At 41.0% G+C, this 17496-nt stretch overlaps 1 protein-coding gene across 1 annotated transcript in view; it reads right to left on the bottom strand.

Moving 5' to 3' along the window:
- Positions 1-17496, bottom strand: part of atp6v1c1a (ATPase H+ transporting V1 subunit C1a) — a 77791-nt gene that overhangs the window by 47411 nt on the left and 12884 nt on the right. The window contains exons 3-4 of the mRNA XM_038810138.1: positions 13679-13746; positions 5027-5112 (exon numbers count right to left, since the gene is read on the bottom strand). Coding sequence (XP_038666066.1) covers positions 5027-5112; positions 13679-13746 — 154 coding nt within the window. The remainder of the gene's footprint in view (positions 1-5026; positions 5113-13678; positions 13747-17496) is intronic.

Genomic DNA, 17496 nt, shown 5'->3' with positions numbered 1-17496 from the left:
TGTAGAGCCCAGGATGGGATTTAAACATGAGAATTAGAATTTTAAACTGGAGGCATCGAAACTGGTACAGGACAGGAGCAATCCTTAAATGAGCTGAAATTTAGATAATGGCATGTCAGTCAGGTGATTATTAGAATAGTAGATAAGTGGGGTCCAGCAGCAGATAGACGGAGGCAGAAGTGGACAATTTTACAAGGACAGAAGTAGACAGTCATTTTGATGTGGTTGGAAGCTCAGCTAGCAGTTAAATGGAACATAGTAATGTAAACAATCTGGTTCAGTCTGACATTATGGACCATGAGGGTGATGGAATCAGTACAAGGAGATTGATTTGGGGCCAAAGATGTTAAGATTGTTTAATACAAGTTGGCAGCAGAGAAAGCAAAGGCTCGTTCACCATAAAATTGTCTGCCTTTAATTATAAGCTTTTCACAGTAATCCAGTGGGAAGAGGAGAAAGTAATTGGAAGTGAGATCATTTCTGCCAATGTGGCCAGTTTAACTTGTGACAATGGTATTTTGTCACAAGTATTTACGCAAGATAAAAATACCTTACACTGTATTTTTACCTTAAGTGTATTTTGGCATTACTCCTGCACTACAACCACACAGAATATTTCACATTGCTTATTTAATAATACAAATAAGCTCATGATTACAGAAGTTTTGTTACGTAACCATCTTAAGCTCTTAGTGAGAACTACTGTCACCATCAGGGAACAACATTTAAATCACTGTGGTCAGGCTGACCCACTTACACGGCTGGCTGTTCATAAAACTGTTTCCAAACTCTGATGCACACATGCCCATGCACAATGTGCACTTGCAAACACGAATAAAAACTTTTTTTCCCCCCAGGAGGTACACACTGGATGTATGCACAAGTCTATCTGTTGACATTGATAAAGCCAATTCTGAGACAGGTCAGGGTTAAGCAAGCATTTATTCAACAAATGTTAATTTTTAAAATGTCGATGTCGAGGCAGAATTCTGGTCTGTGGACCTGCACTACCTCTTGTGAAACAAACTGGACATGTCAAAATATCCAAACTTAGCTTGAAACCAAACCAAATTCTCACAAGAACATCATTTTGTCAACCAGCATTTCAACGTACTTGAGCGTGGGGTTAATATATGTAACTATGCCTAGGGAGTGTGTCCTCAGCTACAAGAAGAGAATTTAGTGCACCGAGAGACAGATCCCTGTCTTGGGACGCGTAAAGCAGTGGAGCCGCAGTGTATCCAAAAAAAACCTGACCAACCACGAAAAGTAAACACACCTGTAGCTTATTTTTCCTCCCACAGGAACAATAAGTTAGTAACATATGTTATCACAAGCATGAAATTCAAACAAGAAAACGGGCAATGAATAATAAAATGGGTCCGTCTATATAAAGCATTCAGCTTTGAAACAAACATTAATAGGTAACGGGCAGCACGGTGGCGCAGTGGTTAGCACTGCAGCCTCACCGCGCCGAGATCCCAGGTTCGATCCCAGCTCTGGGTCACTGTCCTTGTGGAGTTTGCACATTCTCCCAGTGTCTGCATGGGTTTCACCCCCACAACCCAAAGATGTGCAGGGTAGATGGATTGGCCACGCTAAATTGCCCCTTAATTGGAAAAAAAAAGTATTGGGTACTGTAAAGTAATTTTTTTTAAAAACATTAATAGGTAATCATTTATGAATAGCGTGGAAATAAATGGATCAAGGACAGAAGGACACCAAAAAATAAATATTGTAGATCAGCTTCCAACAAGTTGGATTATAATCTTTTAAAATCAAACAAGAAGTGTTGGCCAGAATTGCAAGAATATATTTAAACAAGTTAAAGTTTCAACGTGAAGAACATTATCGACAAAATGTTCAGAAAATGTGTAACTGGAATCAATAAATTTGGTCTCTTCGTAGTAAATGTTATGATCCGTTCTGTAAGTGGAGTTATGGATCATTATTAATATTGGATTTCATCCAACTGTAGCCATTTCCCAATTCATTTTGAAGTTAAAGTAAATTAATGCCTGGACAATTAAAGGCAGGAATCCATAAAATTCCTAACCATAAACTTCAATCCCAAAGCAGGACATTGACTTTCTGGACAAAAATTAAAGTTGAATGGAATTTTTCCTGTTGGTCTTGTCGGAGTTACAGGGGAAAAAACTGTTTCCTTCGAACTGAAGGATTCATTGTAATGGGAAGTGTGCAAAAAATAAATTAATTAATATAGAGCCAGCATATACTTGCAAGGTGTGAAAGTTCGAGTTATAAATGAAACAATCATGGTTGACAAAAGGGATGAGAGTTACTAAATATACCAAGGAAAATGCACAACAAAGTGCAAATAGGGGAGTGGGAGAGGTGCAAAGAACATCAAGAGTCAAAACGATGATGGTAAAAGCTGCAATAAAAGTAATAAGAAAAGAAAGATAAAGATGAACAAGTTTTACAATAATAAAATGGAAGAAAATGAACAGGCAAGGGCAATGAGGTTAGTTTAAAAATAAAGGACAAAAAGGAGCAATATTGCATTCTGTCCACATCTTAACTCACACCAGCTCCTGTTCCCCCATCACCCCTATCCTGACTGACCTAAACGGGTTCCTGTCCTGAATTTAAAATTCTCGTCCTTGTTTTCAAATCCCACCATGGCCTTGCCCCTCCCTATCTATTGCTCCACAACCCTCCAACATATCTGGTCTTGCCTTCAGTTGGCTATCTCAAGCTCTGGAATACCCACACTGCAGTTCTCCACTTCACTTTCCTCCTTTAAGACACTCGTTAAAACCCACCTCTTCAATCGAGCTTTTAGCCATCTGGCTGATTGTATGCCTAGGTGGCTCAGTGTCATGTGCTGTTTAATAATGTTCCTGTGAAACACATTAAAGGTGCTACACAACACAAGTTGTTGCTGCACACAATCTTCTATTACTTTTCCTTGTTCTTTCTACCAAGGCTATCTCTTCACACTTCTGTGCATTACATCTGCCACATGTCTGCGCATTCCACCTGCCTATATCCTCTTGAAGTCTACACCATTCTCCTCATAGTTCGCAATACCTCAAAGTTGCATGTCATCTGCAAATATGGAAATTGTGCTTAAGTTTAGATAATTAGCATATGCTGAGCGAAACCGTGGCCCGAATATCAATCCCTGGGAAATACTTCTGCATACCTTCCTTCAGTCCAAAAAAGCAACTATTCACCACTACGCTTCTGGCACGCATCTGACTTTGTATCCGTGCTGTAACTTTTATTCCATGGGCTTCAACTTTAGTGGCAAGCTTATTTATGTGGCACTTTATTAAACAGCTTTTGGAAGTCCAATGCGCCAAATCTCTCATGTTATCTTCAAACTCTTATTATCAAATCAAACGACTCAATCAAGTTCAACATAATTTGTACACAAAAAAATCAGTGCTGGCTTTCTTTACTTAAATTGCACTTGTCCAAGTGACTGATAATTTTGTCCTGGATTATTGTCTCTGAAAGTTTCCCCATCACTGAAGCGACTGTCCTATAGTTGTTGGATTTATCCTTTGACACTATTTGAACAAAGGTGTAACCTTTGCAATTTTTCAATCCTGTAGCACCATCACTGTTTCTGAAGTAGGATTGGAAGATTATCACAAGTGTCTCCACAATTACCACCTAAACTTCTCTCAGCATGCCCTGATGCATCTAGTCTTGGCGGTTTATCAACTTTAAGTAAAGCTAGCGTCTCCAATACATCCTTTGGTAGCCCATCCAGTATTCAACTACCTGCTCTTTCATGATGACTATGGCAGCATCTTCTTCTTTAGTAAAGACATGTGCAAAGTAATCATTTAGTACCTCTGCCTCCATGGATAAATCCAAGCTTAGGTCCACAATCGCCCCGCCCTCTTACAATCATTTTGCTATTTATATGCCAATAGAAGACTTTTGGATTCCTTTTATGTTAGCTGCCAAAACTCTTCTGATACTCTCTCTTTGCTTCTCATTTCTTTTTTCACTCCCCCTCTGAACTTTCTATGTTCAGTCCAGTTCTCACTTGTATTATCTGTTGTATATCACCTTTGAGAGAAAGAGAGAGCAAACAGTCCATAATTTGTTGGACGGAAATTATTCAATTCTATTACTAAGACAGAGTGGCCAAACATTTAAGAGAAATTAAACTGATTAGAGACTGCCAATGTGAATTTGTAAAAGATATGTCCTACCCAGCAAACCAGACTGAATTTTTTGTCTAAGTAAAGGAGAGACCACTAACTAGTGATACAGTTCTGGATTCCAGAAGGCATTCAATAAAGTTCCATGCAGGAGACAGTTGCTAGAGGAAAAGCTCATGGTACTCGAGGCAAATCTATGTATTGCACAGAAAGGATACATTAATCCAAGAAGGGGTAAGGAGAGATTCACCAAAAGGTTACCAGAGCTCCGAGCGCTCAATTATTAGCAGTGATTACATAAGCTAGGTGGAACACAGAGGGTTAAGACTTTATTTCATTGAGGTTTTGAAGATATTCAGACAAATCAAAAGGCTAGAGAAAGACTTTCTGCTGGTAGAACTGTTGAATGCTATAGCCATAGCTCAATTTATAAAAATCTATTGGCCTCAGGTTTAAAATTAATAGGCAAGAGTATTAAGGAATATGAAGCCAAGGCAGATAGATGGAGCGAAGATGCATTCAGCCATGATCCCAATCGCAGAACAGCGTTACAGGGTTGAATGGCCTACTTATGTACTAAATTAATAGCTTTTCCTGATCTAGTTGATATGATCTACTCCAAGTGGTTAATGACATTTTAGGATGCAGGTTGTTGCTTGTAATAAAACAAAAACTAGTGAACTTTCTGAAACTTAAATCGCAGCACAGATCAAATAATCCCATCACAATGACAAGACAACTGAGTCACCAGTCTGTTACAGATACAACATTCGCTGATGCATGAAACACAGGACAGAATTCAGTTTGTACAACTGTTACAAAGAGCTGCAACAAATACAAAATACAACAGCCAGCTATAATTCAGTGGCTTTCCCATTTACCTCCACTGGCCAAAAGGTTCTCTTGTACTTTGTCCCTACTGTCTTCCAATACATCAGCCATGTACTGGGCCACCTTCTTCACCACACTGAAAAATAAAAGGCCAGAACAAGGGTTACAGATTTTACCAACATATCTAAACTGGATAAAATACAGCATTTTTCCTGTGCGCCAAAGGGATCCAAGTTTCCCAGACTCTGCGAGCTCTTCCAAACAGATCCTCTTTTACATCTCCTATAACTGTACTAATCTTTTCCCTATTATGTATTTTCTTTTTCTTTTATTTTCCTGTACTAAATGATTTGTTTGAGCTGCTCGCAGGAAAATACTTCTCATTCACCTCGGTACACGTGACAATAAACAAATCCAATCCAATCCTAACTTCCATTTTAGGAACAGTAACAGTTAGCACACTATCCAAGCAACTGATAAGCTGAGTGTACAAATTTCACCAAAATTAAATTTACTAAGTCTGGTAATTTGTTTCTTGTTATCTAATTTTGGTTTAATGAAAGCTGTAGGATTGATGCAAAACACCAACAAGTTCATTGTCTTTAGAGACACACCTAATCGAACCCCTATGTGACTCTAGTTCACACAACATAGTTTGCTCTTATTGCCCTCTTACATGGCTTAAAAAATCAATCAGTTCTACAAAAATAACTTACTTTTCTATGGTAAGGCTCAACACATTAGAGTAAAAATTAGGCCTCGTGCTAAAACGTGATCAACATACTTTAACTTCAATCCCAGTATAAAAATGAAATCACCTGTTCATTAGCTTCCACAAGCGTCTCTTTAAATAAAAAACATTTGGCTGCACATCTAATTTTTATTTTATTTGTTCATGGGATGTGGGCCTTGCTGGCTGGGCCAGCATTTATTGCCCATCCCTGAGGGCATTTAAAAGTCAACCACATTGCTGTGGATCTGTAGACACATAAAAGCCAGACCAGGTAAGGACAACGGATTTCCTTCCCTGAAAGGACATCAGTCAACCACATGAGTTTTCATGACAATCGACAATGGTTTCAGCTTCATCATCAGACTTTTAATTCCAGATTTGTTGATATACGACAAATTTACTGCTGCTACTCTGAAGGGAAGGATGCAGTCAACTATTTTAATTGTCAAACATATAAAACTTTCCAAATCTACATTGTCACTTCAGTATGTCACCCACATCTATAGACAAAAGAAAAAAATTACATTTGACAAATCTTGGGTTAAAATTTTTCGACAGGTACTGTGAAATTAAACGCACTTTTGCACTGTGGACTGAAATTGTCCAGTCACTCAACATGAGGGAATGCAATTTAAATTGGTTTGAATCTGAAGCTAGGAATCAAATAACAGCACAAAGAAATCGAATTTTCAAAATGACAAGAATGGAAAAGGATTTCCATTCAACCCAATTGGACGAAACAATTTTAGATTGCCCGAGATTTAAGACAGATTGATTCTCTTTTTTTTGTTTTTATAAATTTAGAGTACCCAATTATTTTTTCCAATTAAGTGGGAAATTTAGCGTGGCCAATCCGCCTATCCTGCACATCTTTGGGTTGTGGGGGTGAAACCCACGCAGACACGGGGAGAACGTACAAACTCCACACGGACAGTGACCCAGGGCCGGGATTCAAACCCAGGTCTCCAGCGCCATAGGCAGCAATGCTAACCACTGTGCCACCGTGCTGCCCCCCCAGATTGATTCTAATAATAGGTCAGCATACAGCTTGTCAAAAACATCTCCCAAGTGAAGAGCGTTTTACATTCTGAATTTCCGTTCATCCCAATTTATTCAATACACTTTAAACCTGTCACATTTTTTCCCAAGTTAAAACGATGTTTTAACTTGGGAAAAAATGTGACAGGTTTAAATTAAGTATGTTTTGTTTCTTGAGAAAGTTAAAACGATGTTTTAACTTTCTCAAGAAACAAAACATACTTAATGTCAAAGCTAGATGCGATCGACATAGTTTAACCCCAGAATAAAAATTAAATCACCTCTCCGTTAGATTCCACAAGCATCTCTTTATAAAAAAAAAAATTGGCTTCACATCTAAATGTTGATATTCAACAAACTTACTGACACTGCTCTGAAGGAAAGGATGCATTCAACTATTTTGATTAGCAAACATATTAAATTTTCCAAATCTACATTATCACTTCAGTGACAAACAACAAATGAACTACAAATTAGATCAGATAAATAGCAAAGTGGTAATGCAGCAAGATATAGTTGGACACTCCATAACCCTCTTGCAAGGTCACTAGTTCCAGTAGAAAATCCTAAATATACGCCACCTTAATATTCACAGGCTGCTGAATTTTGAGATCTGGTCCAAATGTTGTTCATACATTCTTGTCTGAAATCAGTCTTCATAGGAAGCAGCATCATTATCAGATACCATCATCTCACAACAGTTAAACTTGATCATATCACCACATAATTATCATTGTTCTAGCAAAGAAATTGTGTTTATAGAATACCTGCAGTGCAGGAGGCCACCATTCGGCCCATTGAGTCTACACCAACCCTCTGAAAAAGCACTGGACCCCCAACCACCCCCCTTTGCCCTATCCCCGTAACCCCATAACCTCACCAAACCTGCACGTCATTATATGACCACAGGTCATCCCAAAGTGCTTGAGAACCTATAATGTACTTTTGAACTGCAGTCACTATTGTAATGGAGAAAATGCAGCAATTTGTGCACAGCAAGCTTTCACAAGCAGGAGTGATAATGACCAGATCATGTGTTTTCATCACATTGATTGAACGGCCCTGCTCCTCTTCAAAATAGTAGCATGGGATCTTTTACAGCCATCTGAAGGAACACATGGGGCCTTGGTTCAAAGTTCCACCCAAAAAGGCAGCACTTCCAACAGGGTAGCATTCCATCAGTAGTACACTGGAGTGTTTAATCTTGACCTTTGCGCTCATGTCCTGGAACGTGGCTTGAACCCACAAACCTCTGACCCAGAGGTGAGGGTGCTACAAATTACTCTAAGCCTTTCTCGTAAGGTGAAATGCATATAAATAAAGGACACGTGAAGAGTTGCATGCGTCCAATCGAAACATATATCCTTATTTTGTTTATACCATTTAAAGTTGATAATTTTATTGATATGAATGATTAGGGACAGCACGGTGGTGCAGTGGTCAGCACTGCTGCCTCATGCTCAGGATCGCCCCAGGTCACTGTCTGTGTGGAGTTTGCGCATTCTCCCCGTGTCTGCGTGGGTCACACCCGCCACAACCCAAAGATGTACAGACTGGGTGGATTGGCGATGCTAAATTGCCGCTTAATTGGAAAAAAAAGAATTGGGTACTCTACATTTATTTTTTAAAAATAAAAATATATGAATGATTAAGTATTTTCTAAACTAATGGAGATATTTGTGGTGTATTAGATGTATCCAGCCTTATTCATTAGAGGGAACAAGCCCAATTTCATGGAGGGCCATTTGTGCGGCACACCCACGAGCCTAGGTTGCCCATCACCGCTCTGGATATTGTAGCTTCACAGCAGCAAATGCAAATCACAGTTTCTATCAAACATTAATTAACAGGCAACTAATACAAAATAGAGATAAAGATAAATTTTGCTTTCAATATAACAGCCAACACAAGTCTTACAAAATGCTTTTACACAATGCCATGCTTCGAGCACATATGTAGCATTAAAAGAACCGTCCGAAGGGCACTCTCAGTTCTCCAGCAGAGGGTGCCCTCTACCAAACACACCCAAAACTCACTGTGCACTTCAGCAATCATCCACTGTACCCAACTTTTCCCTGATACAATCATCACCAGCAAGGCACACCTTGACAAATTCTCTCTCCTGCAGGTCACAACAGCCCTCACTATCAGGAATTAGAGATTCCTGCACCCAATCTCTTTAGTTGCTCATGTAAGACTGCTTTCGCTATTGAGCGCTTTATTTCTGCTCCCCACCGTTTCTCACAGAAAAGCTCGACTTGCCCCTGGGAGAGTTCCAATTCTTCCCTTGCCTGCATCTCAGGAGCAGCTGTTTTCGGTTGTGTGATACTGTGCAAGGTGCAAAAACTGTCACTTGACACTTTTCCAATTGAGTTTCTCTCCCCATGCCGACTGATTACATGGCCACTTCCACAAACTGAGATATTTGTTAGGAATTCCAATTACACTTTCCAGAGTTTGTTTTCACTTGTGATTTAAAGGGTAATTTTAAAAACAATAAACCATAGGATTGTTACAGTGTAGCAGGAGGCCATTTGGCCCATCAAGTCTGCACCGACCCTCTGAAAGTGCATCCTACCTAGGCCCACTCCCCCACCCTATCTCTGTAACCCCACCTAACCTGTACATATTTGGACTGAGAGAGGAAACCAGAGCACCCGGACAAAACCTACACCGATATGGAGAGAAAGTGCTAACACCACACAGACAGTCACCAAGGCTGGAATTGAACCCGGGTCCCTGGTTCTGTGAGATAGCAGTGCTAACCACTGTGACACTCTGCCGCCCCTTTCAGATAATTCCAATTCCTCTCTATCCATCTTCTAGCCCTACAGTGAACCTGGTTTTGACTTCCCATGTGCAACAGAATGAGAGACCGACCAGTATTGCAATAAAATTAATGCTATAATAATGGAGTACTATTTTTCAAACCAAATAGTGAACTTTGCATTCTGCAAAGATTGTGTCAACAGAAAATTGAATCTTGTGACAAAAACTAGATGAATCAATGGAGGTTGACATTTCGCTAAGTTTCTCCCATTCCTAAGAAGGTAAATGAAATATTTTGATTAACTTTGAAGAGAGCTGGTGGTAAATCTAGGAAATAGGTTGCTATGGAGACAGTGGAAGCAAAATGTGTTGATTTATTCAAATACAAATTAGATAGATCTCCCAGGAGATAATATTTGCCGAAACATTATCTGGGCAATTGAAGACAGAACATTGGATAAATGTAACATCTTTGGGAGATTCAGATGTCATTGGTTCCCAAAGTTTTTCACCATTGGGAGCTTCTTTGCCTCATCTCTGGTCTGTAGGAGATTAATTAAAGATTATCTTAATTAGTCAACAACTCAATTATTGCTATTATCTGCATTATACAACAGCGTTGTGGAAGTTGAATGATATGGGTCATAGCCTTTTATCATCCAACTTATGTCTGCTTTCTTCAACTTTGGAAGCATTTTACTGAGCTTTTGCCTTTCAGAAGTCTGAGATGATCATTGTAAATTATTACTTTTCTCTAGTTTGTTTGAATTCATTCATCAGTCAATATTATTTCATTGCTATTATTTCTCTTTGGATTCATATTAAGCATATTTGACCTCCGTCAATCCTAATAACAGTTTGCACTGTCTTGTTACCTGTGATAGGTAACTAGTGCTACTCAATCCTTGGTTGATGGTGAGGTCTTCTAAATCTTGATGAAGACTCAAACTCATCCACTAACAACAAAGATTTAATGAGTAACTATAACAACAAGTGCATGAGTTCTTTACCTTAACTTTGAATCTAATGATAAGGTTAACAAAATCTAACAAGTGACTATATGTAACTCCACTAACTATCTGTACTATTCTGATATTACCCTGATCACAGTGCACCCGAGAGAGAGGGATTGAGGGAGACACAAGGTGGTTGCTTTTAATACCCCTGTTGGTCCGGCCCTCTAGTCATCATGTGGTGCTGCTGATTACACATTGATCCCTTGTGTACATGCACACACAGAGATCACTACGTGCACTTTTCATTTGCAAATAGGTATTCTTGCATTTTCAGCATTGTCCATTCTTGTCTCACTGCTGTGGCAGCTTCTTTATTTCACCATGTGGCAAAAGAAAATTATGCCACAAAAGTAAAAATAAGTTTATGGGATTAATTAATTCAAATACAAAGTTATAGAATTAACTCTACAAATTTAACTACAAAATGAGATCAATAAATCTCAAACTTTGAAACCCCTTGGGCTGATGTGAAAGAGATTATTTTGGATGGGAACCTCAATTCAGTTATCATAGGAAAGTAACCAGAAATATATTAGGAGCTTACATACTTTGACATTTGGCATTGACAACAGGAGCCAAAGTCTGAGGCATCCTATCCACGCTACAGTAAACGTGCCAAAAGTGAAGCAATTCTCAGCACAGTGGCAGACATAAGGCATTTATGTTTACCAGTGTCTTGCCCAAGAGAAAGCAGTGCCAACAGCACTGCACAAGAGTGGCAGACTAGATCTTTGCGCCATATCTCTAAATTGGGACTTGAATACACAGCCTTCTGACACAGGCACTAACTGAGTCACGGTGAACACCATCAATATGTTCCTTCTCCGAACAGTAGATAGTTGCCCTAGTCACAAAGGAGGATTCTGGATAACAAAGTTAAAATTATAAACCAGGTGCAGCATATCTCTTAAAATTTCATGATTGTTGCCCTTGACATCCTCTGCTACATTACCTTAATATGCATGCAAACATACCAAATAGGAGCAGAAGTAGGCCATTCGACCCTTCAAACCTGCTCCGCCATTCAATAAGATTGTGGCTGAATTGTGTTTGGTGTTCTACATTCCCATCACTGATAACCTTTGATGCCCTTTCCCAACAAGAATCTACAATCTATCCATCTCCGCCTTCAAAAATATTCAAAGACAGTGCTTGCACCGCCTTCTGGCGCAGAGTTCAAATTTGCATAACCCTCGGAAAAATATTTCTCAGCTCGGTCTTAAAAGGGCGTTCCCTAATTTTAAAACAGTGCGTCCTCGTTTTACACTCACCCACAAGGGGAATCATCCTTTCCATTTCCACTTTGTCAAAACTATTCAGGATCTTCTGTACTTCAATCAAGTCACCCAACTCTTCTCAATTCCAGTAGTCCGCACCATTAAACTAACCACATAATGCAGTATATCACAAAGAAAAATCCACTGAACATTTCATGGGCTTAAAATTTCTCTAAGAACTGCAACTGTGTTGGAGAAAAAGCAACCTTCCACACACATTTACGTGACAGAACTGCATTTTGATTCATAATGAAAACTATATTATTTAAACTATTGGCTTATATTATATTTCACCTTAAAGTGCTCAGTGTGTAAGGTATATCAAGTAATTTTTAAAATAAAACTCATTAGAGAAAGATCATCTCCATGAATGTGGAACGGTTCCCTCCACATGTCGTCACATTTAGATTAGATTTATTGTCACGTGTATTGAGGCAGAGTGAAAAGTATTGTTCTGCCTGTAGTCCATGCAGAGCATTCCATACATGATAAACATAGGACATACGATAAATACACAATGTAAATACATAGACAGACATTGGATGAAGGATACGGAGTGTAGTACTACTCAGTAAAGAAAATGCGTGGAGAGATCAGTCAGTCCATAAGAGAGTCAATTCAGGAGTCTAGTAATAGCGGGGAAAGAAGCTTTTTGAATCTGTTAGCGAATTATCTCAGACTTTTGTATCACCTAGCATTTATATGCTAGATCATGACAAACGTGAAGCATGGTGCTCTGGCCTCCAACCCAGTCACAGGAAGATAATGGGCTGGATTCTCCATTATGGAAATTATGCCCCCACGCCGGCGTTAAAACTGTGGAGTTATACTCCTGAAATTCCTGCAAAAAAGTGAAATGAATTCCCAGCCCTGCAGGGGGCTAGCAGGGACCCGGAGTGAATCTCGCAGCTTTTGCTGCAGATACTTGCCTCCGCACGTTTGGGTCAGAGGCCACGCATACGCACAGCCGTGGCCTCGGACCATGGAGCCAGACCAAAGAGACCCCCCCAATCGGCCACACGCCCGAGCCTCAACCCTCTTACATTAATGCCCCGGCTACCTATAAGGCCCACTCTGGTCTCCGATCCGCCCGCCCCCGACCACGGCGGCCACGGACTGAGTCCACAGCCACCATGCGAGCATTCTGACCGGCAATTGCAGGTTAGTTCCACGCTGTCAGGAACTCGGCCGGTTGGGAGCGGAGGATTGCTGGGCGGACCTCTGGCAATGGACCCCCCGGCAGCGCGGCGTACTCCCCAGTGACGCCAATTTTCGGTGCCCAGAGAATCGACGAACGGGCATCAAACTGGATCCTCCGCCCCGGTGCCGGCCGCGATTCCAGCATCGGGCTGCAGCAAATCCAGCCCAATGTTTCTAAGGTAGCTTGTTTACATAAACTACATGCAAACTAATACTTCTAAAGCCATGATGTGGAGATGCCGGCATTGGACTGGGGTGAGCACAGTAAGAAGTCTTAGAACACCAAGTTTAATTCCAACAGGTTAGTTTCAAACACGAGCTTTCGGAGCGCAGCTCCTTCCTCAGGTTCACCGAGGCTGCGCTCCGAAAGCTCGTGTTTGAAACAAACCTGTTGGACTTTAACCTGGTGTTGTAAGACTTCTTACAATACTTCTAAAGACTGACTAACCAGATAACCCACACAACTAATATGGTGGCATTAATTGTTAAAAGGGAGAGCACTAAGTATTTTCACTGCCGATACTGTGAGAATCTTGTAGCTCTGCAATCAAGCATCAGAACACCCATTTAACAAAAGGCAACATTTAATACTCATATTCATCTTTTACAGAATGCTTCAGAAATGCAAATTTGATTTCACAAACTGTTGAAGGTATTCAACAAACTTACCTCTCCACAAATGAGTCCAACTTGGCCAGCTCATCAGATAACCCCACCAAGACATCTAAAGTTCCCACCTAAGGGAGAAAAAATCCATTATTAAATGCAATACAAATACATGTGTTTTTTATCCATGAAAAACAAGAAAGCAATGACTTTTGCCAAAAAATAATCTTTAATTATTTTATTAATAAGCTTTAAATGTGTGTTCCTGTATCCTCCCCCAAAAAAACACGTAGCAATATTTAACAGTTTAAATGTATGACAGACCCAAACCATCGTAAGCAACTCGAAAGCGGAATGATAGAATGCAGAATCTTTATAACCCATGTTTCCTCAAAGATGTGCATGTGGGCATCTGCGCAAATCTGAATTGAAATAAAACAAGCTACTTACAACTTTTGTCAGTTCCACATGAGAAATTTCTAGCTATTTGCTAATCATGACCTTAAAAATGCCAACTAGCAAAGAAAGTAGTGCTGAGCAGTTTGCATCCTGACCAGCTTGAAGGGAATCTCAAGGTAAAAACTGTTCATATGAATTTTACATTCCAAAATGCAGGTTGTTGATATTACCGTTCCGTAAATCCTTTGGGGGGGATGCACCTTCATGCCTCGAGTATTTCAACATTTCAATAGTGCATTTTATCACAATACACCCAAATTGCAACTCACTCTCTCAACGCTCCTTCCCAATGTCCAAATGTATTTAAAATGTTGCTTTGAGCAGCTTAAACACTGACAAGTGCACAGAATTGGGTCAACAAGTGAGTGAACTCCTCAAAATATACTACCTTACATTACAATGATAAAGCAACCCCTTCTCACCATGCAATGATCTAAATTTCCCATCTTGGGTTAGTCAAAATAATGAACTTAAATAGAATACCAGGAGATTAAAGGCATTAAGTTTACCATGACAACTTGAATATTCAGCTGCAGTTACAAAAATCCACATTGTAGAAACATTCTATTAAATCTATTTAGAAAGTTGAGTTTGGGCCCCTTTTTGGCCAGGTTACTGGCCAGCTGAGTCCAGAACTTCTAGCAATCTGACTGGAATTCTGATGGAGTTATTTTTTTTATTTTCATTTTTTCTGGATGTGGGCTTCGCTGGCTGGACCAGCATCTCTTTCCCATCCCGAATTGCCCTCGAGAAGGTGATGGTGAGCTACCTTCTTGGACCAGTGCAGTCTATGTCATGCAGGTATACCCACAGCGCTATTAGAGATGGAGCTCCAGGATTTTGATAAAGTGACAGTGAAGGAACGGCGATATATTTCTAAGTCAGGATGGCAAGTGATTTGGAGGGGAACTTCCAGGTGGTGGTGTTCCTATGTCCATGCTGCCCTTATCCTTCACGTGGTAGTGGTCATGGGTTTGGAAGGTGCTGACGAAGGCAAGTTCCTGCAGTGCATCTTTCAGATGGGTCACACTGCTGCTACTGTGTGTTAGTGGTAGAGGGAGTCAACCAAGTGGGCTACTGTGCCTGGATGGTTTTGAGCTTCTTGAGTGCTCTCGGAGCTGCACTCATCCAGGCAACTGGGGAGTATTTCATCACTCTTCCTACTTGTGCCTTGTCGGTGGTGGACAGGCTCTGGGGAGTTACACGCCACACAATTCCTAGCCTCTGACCTACTCTTGTAGCCACAGTATTTGTATGGCTAGTCCAGTTCAGTTTCTGGTAAATGGCAGCACCCAGGATGTTGATAGCGGGGGATTCAGTGATGGTAATGCCATCATGATAGACTTGGGGATATGCCAGGCTATGTTAAAAATTGTGGCTGAGTGCAATTCTGCTGCTGATGGCCCACAGTGCCTTATAGATGCCCAGTCTCGAGTTGCTAGATCTGTTCTGAATCTATCCCATTTAGCAAGATGGTAGTACCACACAACACAATGGAGGGCATCCTCAATGTGGAGATGGGACTTGGACTCCACAAGAACTACCAATACTGTCATGGACAGATGCATCTGTGGCAGGCAGGTTGGTGAGGATGAGGTCGAGCATGTTTTTCCTTCTCGTAGCCCCACTCTAGCAGTTATGTCCTTTCGGACTCGGCCAGTTCGGTCAGTAGTGGTGCTCCCGAGCCATTCGAGATGATGGACATTGGTCGCCTACCCCAGAGCACAGTCTGTGCCCTTTCCCCTCTCACTGCTTCCTCCAAGAGGTGTTCAACATGGAGGAGTACTGATTGGGTCCAGAGTTGACGTTGACGACTCCGAGGGCAACCGCTTCCCCACTGTATACCACTGTTCCGCCACCTCTGCTGGGTCTGTCCTGCCGGTGGGACAAGACATACCCAAGGATATGGGGAGTTTCCACTTTCTCCCCGCGTGTGCGTGGGTTTCCTCTGGGTGCTCCGGTTTCCTCCCACAGTCCAAAGGTGTGCAGGTTGGGTGGATTGGCCGTGCTAAATTGTTCCTTAGTGTCCAAAAAGTTAGGTGGGGTTACAGGGATGGAGTGGAGACATTCCAAGGGCCAATTGTAAATTCTATGATGGTGATGGTGGTGTCTGGGAAATTATCTGTAACAGTGATTAGTGCTGTTGCTTCACTGCGCCAGGGTCAATTCCCGGCTTGGGTCACTGTCTGTGCGGAGTCTGCACATTCTCCCTGTGGGTTTCCTCCGGGTGCTCTGGTTTCCTCTCTCACATCCTGAAAGATGTGCTGTTCGGTGAATCGGACATTCTGAATTCTCCCTCTGTGCATTTGCCTCCTCCAGATCATGCTTCCATCTTTATCGTCAGCTTATACCACAGACTCCTTAAAGGATTTAAGGCTCAACCCATGGTTCGCTCCATGATATTTTTCTTATTTAAAACATGGAGCATAACCTTCAACTCCAACCATCCAATGCAAGCTACAAGAAAATGGAATTACATCTGCTTCTGTTCTCCACTGTGGTTCTGGCCGCCCAGTTCTCTCAGTTCCATTCTAACCTCTTGCTGATCACACTTGGCAGCCACTTAAAGCTCCACACTCGTCTGCTCAGGCAGGCTAGCGCCAAATATTGTCTGCTCTCTACCAGCCCCAACCCCTTACCCGTGCAAGTATGACTGGAGATTCATTCATCAGTTCAAAATCTTTTACACAACCCCAAATGTTACAGGCCTATAACCTCGCCAGACAAAGGTAAACAGGAGGTGCAAAATATATAGGCATATATTCTTGTTGAAATACAGTGTCATACTGTTAGAATGGTTCAGTTAAACCTACAACTGCGCCATACTAATAACGGTCCTCTCTAAACTCTGCAAATATCAGGTTAAGAGTCTGTAAATTAGTACTCCAAATTACTACATGCATCCCATGACCCCATAACATATTTCTACAAATGTTTACCCCATATTCACTGCCAAAAGAGGTGGGGTGCCGGATGGGGCACAATTTTCGACCTTGCTACTTAACCTTACTAGAACTAAAGGTTAGAGCACAGTTTAATTAAGACATCCAAGATTCCGCCGGATCAATTTTTCCAGAAAGTGCATTATCTATTCATATATTCCAGTGCTGAAGAATTGTCACATCTAGCTATAGGTCCTCATGTCTCTGGTCAAGATGCACCTTGGGCTTAATGCAAAGACACCACACAAGTGGTTTATGATAATAACCTTTATTATTGTCACAAGTAGCCTTACATTAACACTGCAATTAAGTTACTGTGAAAAGCCCTTAGTCGCCACAATCCGGCACCTGCTTGGGTACACAGGGGAAGAATTGAGAATGTCCAATTCATCTAACAAGCACATTTTTCAGGACTGGTGGAGGAAACCGGATCACCCGGAGGAAATCCACGCAGACACAGGGAAAATGTGCAAACTCCGC

This window comes from Scyliorhinus canicula, chromosome 10 (genome assembly GCF_902713615.1).
Source record: "Scyliorhinus canicula chromosome 10, sScyCan1.1, whole genome shotgun sequence".
Classification (NCBI taxonomy): Eukaryota; Metazoa; Chordata; class Chondrichthyes; order Carcharhiniformes; family Scyliorhinidae; genus Scyliorhinus; species Scyliorhinus canicula.
The sequence above is the reverse complement of the archived record's forward strand: the minus strand, read 5'-3'. Positions and strand labels throughout refer to the sequence as shown.